General features: G+C 42.8%; 1 protein-coding gene across 1 annotated transcript in view; it reads left to right on the top strand.

The window, feature by feature from the left end:
- Positions 1-5,985: 5,985 nt before the first annotated feature.
- The window catches only part of SIAH3 (siah E3 ubiquitin protein ligase family member 3), a 98,320-nt gene continuing 92,188 nt past the window's right edge, over positions 5,986-12,117 (top strand). The window contains exon 1 of the mRNA XM_083168969.1: positions 5,986-6,396. Within this exon, the coding sequence (XP_083025095.1) occupies positions 6,262-6,396 (135 nt within the window). The 5' untranslated portion in view covers positions 5,986-6,261. The remainder of the gene's footprint in view (positions 6,397-12,117) is intronic.

Here is a 12,117-nt window from a genome sequence, read left to right as displayed (position 1 = left end):
AGACTTTGAGATACTTTTCTAATTTGCTGACCAATGCTTTGCACATACCCCTTTATGTGTTCAATTTGGAGGCTCTGTGACTCCATAAAAAATGTGCTTTTCTTTAAATGTGTGAATGGTTCTGGTCAAATCATCTGCATTAGCAGGAGTATTGGTGGCTTGTAGGAGTGGGGGCTGCTGCCCATGTGACTGAGTATAGGGAGGAACATTGATTGGCTGTGTTCTTTGTTGTGCAGGTTCCAAAGTGGTGACGGGCTCCAGGATTATTTCACTCATAGCATTCAGCATCTGTATGGGATCTATTGGCTCTGGCATCGGTTGTGATGTTCCTACAAATAAGATTACAGAGGTAAGTATGTTAAGCAGAATGTTGGTTTGTGGATAATGGAAAGTTAGTTATAATGCTGAGGTCTGCCAGATGCATATTGCATCTATGTGGTGGGTTACTATTTCCACCATAAAGGAACTATTGCTGATGGTGTTTTACAATCCTTTGTATGGGTTCCTTAAAAAAAAAAGCCACATTCCATTGCACTCTATTTGTTGGGTAAACATTTCAAACACTATCATCGACCATTGCAATGTCATGTGGTGTCAAAGCACATGTCAATCATAGTTGTCAAATGCATATGTTAGGTACAACACATGCTTTACTAAATATTAATTTACATCAGGATGTGCAAAGTCTTTCAAAATCCCAGGCATGGTTGTGTAGTTGTAGAGTGCAGGGTGTAGGTTTCAACCATGTGTGATGTGTAAAAATGCTTTGGTTAACACTATCACATCTTACCTGCAGGGTCGAAATCCCCACCATTGCGATGAGATGGATGAACCACAACAGCAGGCTGGGAGTCTGGAGCTGGAGCTGTGAAAACAAAATGGCAGATTTAGCAATATGGACATTACCACTTTAAGTGCATTTTTCTTTCTGGCTAATGTAAAGATTGTTTAAACTATGTATGCTAACGTTAATTACCTTGATGATTGCAAAATTATGCAAATATTATGCTACCATCATGTTTTATGTAAATTAAACATGAGCACATTGCAGTATATTATGGCTGCCATTTTAATTCATCATATACATCATCATGTTAAACATGTCAAAGTTTCACTGAAATGCTTGAAACCTTACCAGTGTCTAGGTGTACAATCACAGGAACAGTACAGGTCAACAGTGATAAGGTCAACACACTGTAATTGGTTTTGTGGAACTACATGACCCAGACCAACACACAATGCATTAATTACCAACCAACACATTCATAAGGGCATATGTAGTTCCACAAAATCACTTCAATTGGACACACAAAACAATACATCATAATTGCAGGTGACCATTACAATGAAAAGTTGATTGTGTACATGTGTTAACACTTACCAGTTTGAGGTGGAGTGGGGGGGCCTGTCTGTGTCCACAATGTGCACGCCTGGAAGCACCTCGGGTGGTATTATTCTGCGTAACAGCTTCTCCTATGCCTTGAATGTGACATGCTGAATGTGACATGCTGCCTAGGTCTGCCTCCCGTGGGACAGGCCTCTTTCTGTTTCAGAGCTTGGATTTGAGGAGGCGCTTAATATCGTTGTATCGTTTTTTAACGTTCTGTACACTCCTCTTGTGTGCACTCAATGCATTCACAGAGTTGGTTATGGTCTCCCACATCCCCTTCTTCCGTGCCACAGTTGTGCGGTGGTGGTGAGGACCCAGCAGCCGGTCATAAAGTGGCAACAGAGCACGCACCAGGGCCATATTCTCTTCGTAGGAGAACCGCACTTTCCTCCCACTAGCAGTACGGGTTGGATCCACCTCCTCCTCATTCTCTGGGTCACCCTCCTCCTCCTGGTCTGCGCCTTCCTCCACCTCCTCCTCTGCATCATCTTCCCCATGCTGAGGCCACTCCACCTCTGAAAAAACATCCTCCTGCAGCTCCTCCTCTGTGTGCCTGCCACTCTGTTCCTCCTGTGAGGACACATAGCTTGTTCCTGCATCATCCTCCTCCATCTCCACCTGCTGACCTTCCACCATGTGGCCTCTCCCTGCCACAGCTCTTGCTGGCAGCATGCTGCCTCTCCCTGTCCTGGCTCTCACAGTGCTGGCTGTGTGAGATGCAGTGCTGCCTCTCACTCCCCTACCTCTCACAGTGGTTGGGGTAATTGGCCCTCAGCTGGCTGTCCCTCTGCCTCCTTGGTTTGCTCTCATGCCTCCTCTGCTGTCCATCACCAACTCCTAACTCCCTTTCAAAGGGTAAAATGGCGCCTGCGCCGCTTTATATAGGGAGTGTGATGCATATTGAAATGGACTAAGGTGGGCCAATAGGTTAGGAGGTTGTATGGCCTGGTCAGGTGGATTTGTGTAATTCGCATTCCAGTTGGCCACAAATTCGCACTTGACCTAACCCGGAAATCGCACTTTTATGGCGTTTTAAATCGACTCCATTCGCACCATATCGCACATTAACACACTTTTTCAGCGCTAATTCGCAAACCCATTAAAAAATGCAAATTGGGACTAAAAATGCGATTTCTAAAAGTGCAATAAATGGCGAGTTGCAAACAATGCGCAATCCTCCTGCAGCTCCTCCTCTGTGTGCCTGCCACTCTGTTCCTCCTGTGAGGACACATAGCTTGTTCCTGCATCATCCTCCTCCATCTCCACCTGCTGACCTTCCACCATGTGGCCTCTCCCTGCCACAGCTCTTGCTGGCAGCATGCTGCCTCTCCCTGTCCTGGCTCTCACAGTGCTGGCTGTGTGAGATGCAGTGCTGCCTCTCACTCCCCTACCTCTCACAGTGGTTGGGGTAATTGGCCCTCAGCTGGCTGTCCCTCTGCCTCCTGGGTTTGCTCTCATGCCTCCTCTGCTGTCCATCACCAACTCCTAACTCCCTTTCAAAGGGTAAAATGGCGCCTGTGCCCCTTTATATAGGGGGTGTGATGCATATTGAAATGGACTAAGGTGGGCCAATAGGTTAGGAGGTTGTATGGATTTGTCTAATTCGCATTCCGGTTGGCCACAAATTCGCACTTAACCTAACCCGGAAATCGCACTTTTATGGCGTTTTAAATCGACTCCATTCGCACCATATCGCACATTAACACACTTTTTCAGCGCTAATTCGCAAACCCATTAAAAACGCAAATTGGGACTAAAAATGCGATTTCTAAAAAGTGCAATAAATGGCAAGTTGCAAACAATGCGCACTTTGCAAAAAAAAATCGCCATTCAATAAATCTCGCCCACAGTGTCCCCTGTACATACTGTGCCACATTAGAGTGCCTTCCATGTCAACTTATGCCATGTTATAGTGCCCCAGTTTACATTATTCCACACTATAATGCCCCTATTTCATATTGTGCCACATTAAAGTGCCCCAGTTCTTATTATGTAACATTATAGTGCCCTCCACATTATATTGAGCAGATCAGAATATGGCACACGTGCCCTCCAGTTCATATTGTTTCACATTACAGTGCCCTCTAGTTCATATTGTTCCACATTACAGTGGACCCCAGTTTACATTATACTAAATTACAATGCCCCTTTATCTTTCTAACATCCACTACACGCCCCTCTCACAGAAAATGTAATGTCACACAATTCAGGGGCAATGGTGCACACGTACGTGCGTGTGTGTGTGTGTATCACCTGTAATACATCAGTAATTATCTTGGTGGACGTCAAAGTTGGAATCTATTGAGTTTAACCTTAAATTTATCTCCGCTGTGGACATTTGCAGACACAGTTTAGCAGTAATAAATGTAAGCTAATTTATTGTCTGCACCCAAGCTCCTGCACTAATAACTGGAACAATGCAGCATTTAAAAAGCGATTTGTTGCTTGCCGATATGCAAATCAGCTCTGTTTTTCTCCCATCTGTAAGACTCTTCTCCGTGACTCCCAGCGCTCTGCCTTCAAGCATTAATCACATGTGATGCGAGAGGGATATTTTTAGATGCAAAACTGTAGGTAAGATGTTGCTACGCTGATACGCTCCCTGCATATTATGCCAGTGCCCTTGTCATTGTACAGTGTGTGCTCCCTGCATATTATGCCAGTTCCCTTGTCATTGTACAGTGTGTGCTCCCTGCATATTATGCCAGTGCCCTTGTCATTGTACAGTGTGTGCTCCATGCAGATTGTGCCCCTGTCAGTCAGTGTGTACTCCACAAAGGTTATGCCCTAATCTGTAAGGTCGACTGAGTCCACGTCAAAACTCAATATGTTGATCGGCAGGCAATAGAACGACACGGTTAAAAGGTCAACATGCACTAGAATGACATTGACAATAGGTCAACACAAGCAATAGGTTGACATAGCAATGGTCAACACATGAAAATGTGGACATAAGTTTTTCACAATTTCACTACGATTTACTACAATTCAGAACGATAAAGTATGCCAAGTAAAGTGGATTGAGGCACCATGAGAGTGTATGTGGTGCACTAATTGGGGGTTCATGTTGACAGATGTCGACATAGACACATAACCGCGATAACCTCACGTTGACCCTTTTTATATCAACATTTGGTACTTGTGAGTTATCTGGGCTGCCGATTTTTTGATTGTATGCCTTAAGTTAAGGCATACAATCAGATGCGATGCGATATCGCATCGCATCGCATCGCATGCGATCATCGGATGCGATGACCCGATTTTTCCATAGGAATCAATGTTAAAATTGACTGAGTCCATTTTAACATGGAATTCAATGGGAAAAAGGGGTCCTTTTCATACCCCTACTATCCAAGTGGGCATGGAGTTGGATATAAACCTGTGGCGAGCGAGCGAAGCGAGCCCCGCGAGGGGACGGTATTCTGTGTCCCCTCGCGGGGCTCGCCACGCTTCGGGCTCGGTGGCTCGCTACGCTCGCCACAGGTTTATATCCAACTCCATGCCCACTTGGATAGTAGGGGTATGAAAAGGACCCCTTTTTCCCATTGAATTCCATGTTAAAATGGACTCAGTCCATTTTAACATTGATTCCTATGGAAAAATCGGGTCATCGCATCGCATCGCATCCGATGGTCGCATGCGATGCGATGCGATGTGCCCGATCCGACCCGATTTAGAAATCGGCAGCCCGGATAACTCACAAGTACCCAACATTTTGCTTGTGTTGACCTTTTGGCAATGTCGACCTCGTGCATGTCAACATTCTTCACATGTTGACATTTTCACTGTCAACCTTCATTGGTCGACCTAATAACTGTCAACCAAAACCCCATCTATCTTTTAACCCACACCCTCTACAGTGTACGGTCTCTGCCCCTGCTGGTGTACTTTGTGTGCTCCGTGTAGGTTGTGTCGGTGTACAGTGTATCTGCCCCTGTCGGTGTACAGTGTGTGTGCTCCCTGCATATGATGATCCTGTCGGTGCATAGTGTTTGCTCCTTGCAGATGATGCTCCTGTCGGTGTATAGTGTGTGCTCCGTGGCCGTGCAGATGATGCCCCTTTCAGATGATGCACCTGTGTGTGCTGCTCTGCTGGTGCAGTTTGTGCTCCATGCAGATTATGTCCCTGTCGGTACAGTGCGTGCTCCCTGCAGAGGATGCCCCTGTCAGTGTACAGTGTATCTGCCCCTATCGGTGTGTACAGTGTGTACTCCCTCTTTCCTCAAGACAAGAGTTATTGGAGAGAAGAGTAACAGGACATCATTAAAAATTCTCAGCAAGTGTAATGGGAAATATAAATCTCATTCAACAGCGCTATCATATTCCCATCACACATGTTAAAATCCCCAGACTGCCGTTTCTATGAAGTATACACACAGTCGATTCGCTTAACTTTTCCTTGTTGTTCTGAAGTGATAATGTAAAGCCTAGCTTTCTCTCTCCCCTGATGCTAAGAGAGGTTACAGCATAAAGTGAGTCAATTATTAAATGAAGACATTAACCAATGAGATTGGTTGCAGGCGTCTCTGTAAGGATGGGTCTGTAACGGAGAGATGAATGTGATGGGCTGATGTATGGTAATGTGCAGTAGTACATTCCCCAGCATTACCTCTATTCATCAGAGCTTCAGTAGGGGGAGGCATTTGTTATTGGCTGTCTCTGGTCCTCAAGGATAACATTCCGGCTCTTTGGATTGGTCAGGCGACTGCTGCAAGATTCTAAGCATCTTATTTGGATGATAAATATGAAGGCATGCTAGGAGGTGCAGGAGTGTAGTGCTCACACACCGCTACACTCCTCTCCAGCTCCCCAGCACTGACCGGCTGTATTGCTAGCCCTGAGTGACACAGGGGAAGAGGCAGAAAGTTGTGATGCTTTTCTTCACTCAGTGTTTTGGGGCAGTGTTAGATCTTATTCACCTGAGGTTCCAGCACTACCAGGCAAAGAGGGTCTTCTCCTCAGCTGGACAGCTGGTCTGTGTGGTTAACCCGACACAAAACTCAAAGGTGAGTTTGGGCAGGACATAAAATAAGACATGGTTTTCCCATAGCTGTTTTATTTATTAACATTTACCATTCACTTATATAGTTCCAATAATATCAGTTGTATATCGGGAATATACAGTGTACATTTCTGTGTGCCATCCCGGGGATCTCTTTCCTTTTGCAGACTGTGGGTGTATTGCTTATCTCTGCTCTGCTACTCTGATGTTATGTAAGATGTGCTTTTCAGAGCATTCATAATAGGATTCATCATTTCATTTGCATGCAAAATACATCTGCAGGGCAAATGTGTTATAATCTGGAAAGCAATTATATGAAGTTTCCTTGATGTGCTCGGTGGAGAGGCGCTTTGTTTACATTGCTACGATAGGTGCATGTTGCTGTTGTTTGCGCTGGGGGGCATTGGCTGTATGCTAAAGTCATCTGTACCTTGCCTATAGCATCACCATATATGTGCAGCTTCTGATGTTCACAATGGCATTTATGTAGCACCAAATAAGTTTCAGTAACCTTATAATAGGTTGGCATACTAGTGCTTGCCTATAGTCACTAATAACTAACTGTAGATTCATAAAATACAAATATGTTTAAACATTGGAAGTGTCTGTATGCTGATTACATATATTAGCTATACTGTACATTCATGTAAATAGTCATTCCTATGTATGCTAGACCTGTGTGTAACCTGCAGGCAGGAGCTGGCATAGAACTGTCGCTGTCCATGGCGGATGGTGCTGAACAGTACTATGCCGAGTACATATTGTAGCTATACATAAATAGTGGTGCCGATGTACAGTACGCTGTCCCTGTGGGTATCACTATCTGTAGGCAGGAGCTTGCATGGAATTGCTGCTGTCCATGACGGATGGTGCTGAACTGTACTATGCTGAGTACGTATTGTAGCTATACATAGTGGTGCCGATGTATCTGTAGACATGAGCCTGCATGGATTTGCCGCTGTCCATGACGGATGGTGCTGAACAATACTACGATGGAATTCCTCCACTGTTGCTGCTTGCTGTATCGTGCCTGCCTGTGTGCTGATGATGGCGTGGTGGTGATGAATTATCTGGACACAACTGTTGTCAGGAATGGATTGAGCTGTAACAATCCAAAGTAGTCTCTTTATAGTTGCAGTCACAGGGCACTGCTGTACGATAATTATCTGTGCTGTTCTGAAGACTGAAGGAATATAATGCATATGTATTAGTCTTGAAGTTCTGACTTGCGAGTGTTGGTTATTGAGAAACAGGTTTTATATAGGTTCCAGAATATTGTGCAGTGCGAAAGTGCTACATACAGTATAGTAATATACTGTATATCATAGACTATTATACAATAGACTATATATATATATATATATATATATATATATATATATATATATATATACAGTGCACATGCTGTAACTAGAATGTATTACTAAAGTCTTTATTTACTAATATATATAAATCATATGTTGTTCCTATTATCCTTTTCTGTTTAAGTGTATGTATGGGAATTATGCAGTGTTATGAAAACACTATTATAATCCATTTAAGTAACATACTGTAGCAGTAAAGTTTCAATTCTGCTGTTTTGTACAAACAGCGGTGCGTGGGAAGCAGGTAGAGATGTAAACAAAGAGATGATGGATGAACAAGCAGGATACTCTGTATCTATAAATATAATAACACTGACAGCATGCTTTGATTTAAATCTTGAAACTTCTTATTACATTTGTCCTTGTGTAAATAAAAATGTTTACATTTTATGTTCTTCATCATATCATGTTTGTAATCATGTATTAATAAACAATTGTGTATAGCATCTGTAGTATGATTTACAAAAACATAATCACCTGATGCATAAAGTTTAATATACAGCATTAAAGAGTACACAATGGAGTGACAGAGAGTCGTTCTGACATCCCTGTCAGCACAGATCCCCCGTACACACTGGAGCGATGTTGATGAAGGAAGGAACATCCACTATTCTGTCCATCATTAACTTGCATAGTGTCACTAGCGATGTCAAGAGGTTTGATGTGTCTCACATCAAACCTAGCTTCATCGCAAGCAACCAGGGGAGTGGCACATACCACCCAACTGAATGGCATATGACCCAGTGTATACCAAGTTTAACATGCATGAAGTGTATTGAAAAAATCTGGTTGTGAAAAGAGAGGAAACGAATGGCAGACAGACAGGCTTACATTTTTATCAATCTGGAGGTTCGGTTAAAGGTAAAATAAAGTTGGTATTTCAGTAAAGATCCTTATAGTACATCCCTTCAGTTTACATGAGCACCAGGTAGTGGCAAACCTACATTTTTGGAACCCTAAAGCTAGAGCTGTCATGGTGGCCACTTTGCACCCCCTAATTCAATAATGATCTCACAGAACCCACACTTCATTAAACATTTAACAGAACCCCCCCTCCACACACACACACACACACACACACACACACACACACACACACACACACACACACACACACACACACACACACACACACACACACACACACACACACACACACACACACACACTCTTCATTAAACTCCTAACAGCATACACCGCTCAGTGCCAGAAAAATGACCTTATTATATGTGTCCATGTCCTGGGCTCCTCAACTTCCATTGTTCCCATCCTCCTTCCCAGAGGGGCCCTCTCAGGCTCTCAGGCTCCACCATTCTTGGTAATGTCGCAAAGACAGCAGGTGGATTCCCTCCTTCAGGATGCCGGTGTTAGTATTCTGACTGCTCATCCATATGTATCACCTAGAAGCCTGGTCATGGTGTTATTGGTGATGAGCTTTAACCATACAGTTCATTAAAACAAAAGGTGAAAATCTTTTGGTGTTCAAATGCATGAGACACAAGTGATGATTCTGACACTAAAATAACCTTATTTTATAAACACACACTTAAAAAAACTTAATTAATTCCTCTAAAAGAATTCACTTATTAAAACATTGCTTCAGGGCCAAAGTGTACAAGCTTTTCTGGGGTCAGGGTGAATAGCCTGATAATGGGCAATATACTTTTTAGCCCTTAATACAGGCTGCAAATGGTTTGCGGAGGTACGAGGATGCAAGGTTGTGTAAATTTAGTAAGAATCACATCAAATATTTACTAAAATGGGTGATTTGCATTTATAATTCTCAATCATCAACTGGCCTAGACAGGTGAGTTTCATTTTGTTTTCTTTAATATATGCAGGATTCTAGTACAAGATTTAATCATAAAAACAAAGCAAAATATCCTTTGTTTAGGGTTAACTCAATGGGCGGTATTCAATGTGAATACCTGCGAGGTGCAGCGAATCCTTTTTAGGATTCGCTGCACATTCGCCACGTTCAGGAGCCAGCGGGCTCCGGTATTCAACGTGTCAGGGGCTCGCTGCCCCTGACTGGTGAATATGAGCTCCTGCGGCGAATGCCGCAGGGAGCCTGAGGACGGTGCCAGGCAGAGAGATGGAAGTCTCTCTGCCTGGCCCAGAACGTTTGTGGGGGGCAGGTGGGCTCCCCGGGTGCCAGGCAGCACAGGCTGCCCCCCGGGGGTGCCAGCAGGGGAGTGTATATTCACTATACCCGATCGTAACATCGGGTGCAGTGAATATATGAATATGTAATGAGCGGCTCGGCTCCGGCGCCCCCTGCTGGCTGCTGTGTAAAAAAAAAAAAAAAAAAAATATTTTTTTAAAAATTAAATATATATTCATGTGCTTACAGCACATGAATAAAAGTAGCATGCCCCTCCTCAGAATAAAATTCCTGATTTTTTGACACCAAATGTAAAAAACAAAACACTTTATTTTAAAAGTTCACATTCCACTTCTCCATAAAAAGATAGCGATTCCTACTCGGTGAATCATGGCGAAAAAAACCTTCAAATGTATTCGCCATGTGGTCATTGAATAGGGTGATTCACCGTTTTAGTCAGAAATTCGCCAAACAGCACAAATTCGCCATAAAAACATGGCGAATCAGGCTCATTGAATACCGCCCAAAGTGTTTCAAAAGGTGTATCAGATATTAGTGATGTATAACATCCAAAGAGTACAATCAAATGAAATCAAATCAAATCGTAACTTCAACTGCAAATCAAAGCAGATTACCAGCTATTTTGAAAACATAATGGCCCATAAGCATGATTTTGAACTAAAATGAGCTAAGTTTTCATGTTTTTAGGCCCAGTGAACCACTTTCTATATTCTCCTACTATGGAAGCCGTTAACAACCCCCCCCCCCCCCCCCCCCATAAAAATGACTGCAGCAGGCAAAAATCTAAGCTCATTATCAGGGAATGATTTCCACTACCTCATATATGGACCAAAATGCCCAGTGTGTACGGACCTTAACTGTATTTTCTTTTGTAGAAATCACCTCCCACACCTTGCGCAAGTTTGTGCTGGTAGTAAGTGAATATATTTATATATATAGTTATGCATCTATATGCAAAGGAATATTTTAATCTAAAAGTGGTAAAAAGTAATAAGTAACAACAGGAATGGCTAACCAAAGAGTATGGCTACAAAGAGTATCGCTTCAAATAAAAATCAGTGCCATAGGTATTATTGTGATCATGGTACTTGTGCCATGTATTCGGAGATCTATACATATACCTATGGCCCGGCACCATTTTCTCAGAAATCAACTTAATGACAGAATTTATTATGGATATGTGACAGTGAGAGGAGGGGTCTGATTCTGGTTTGGAAGTAAAGCACAGAAAAAGCAAGTAACTGTACACATGAGAAAAAATATGCTGCACTGGTGGTGGGGAAGATGGCAAAAGTGCAGATAAATTAAATCTGTCTAACATTTGCAGGCTGCATGCAAAATCAGCCAATATTGACACTGCATAAAAAAAAAATATGTATAAGGCCCCATGCCCACTTATACAAAACACCTCTGTTCACAGGGAGGGGGTAAATAGATGCGATTCAACACAGCACCACAATTGCCAGTAATTATCTCTCCACCCTGCATACTTCTTTAGAATGTGAATGGGATGTGGGACATCTGCCGGCCCTTTCAGAACTGCATGGGATTACCAACATATGCTATATCTCTTATGGACCCATTCAGTGGAAAAGAGGGGAAAATGACCAAAAATAGATAATTAAAAATCAGACTCCATGCCCCTATTCACAAATTCTCAAGCACCTCTGTGATAAACAGCCTGGACTACTTGGCTATATAAAAGTACAATAACATAATAGAAATGCTGTAGATGTGATTTTCCTAGATTTCCCTAAAGCATTTGATACTGTCCCACACAAGAGATTTATTAATAAAATGGAGAACCTAGGATTGGGTGAAAATATCTGCAGATGGGTAGGGAATTGGCTATGTAATAGAGAACTCTGAGTGGTTGTGAATGGTGCCGTATCAGATATGATACCGGTACTAAGTGGAGTGCCCCAGGGTTCGGTTTTGGGGCCCATTTTGTTTAACATTTTTATTAACGATATTGGGATAGGGTTACTCAGCAATGTATCCATCTTTGCGGACGATACAAAACTTAGCAAAGTCATCAAATCACCAGAAGATGTCACCATGCTTCAAAATGATCTTGCAATTCTAGATGAGTGGGCAAAAAAATGGAAGATGAGGTTCAATGTAGATAAATGTAAGGTTATGCACCTTGGGAGACACAACCAGTGTGCAAGTTACAACCTTAGCGGAGAGGAACTGGGTAATTCCATACTTGAAAAGGATCTAGGAGTCCAAATAG

The sequence above is a fragment of the Crinia signifera genome, chromosome 2 (assembly GCF_055691185.1).
Source record: "Crinia signifera chromosome 2, ASM5569118v1, whole genome shotgun sequence".
Taxonomy (NCBI): domain Eukaryota; kingdom Metazoa; phylum Chordata; class Amphibia; order Anura; family Myobatrachidae; genus Crinia; species Crinia signifera.
The sequence above is the reverse complement of the archived record's forward strand: the minus strand, read 5'-3'. Positions and strand labels throughout refer to the sequence as shown.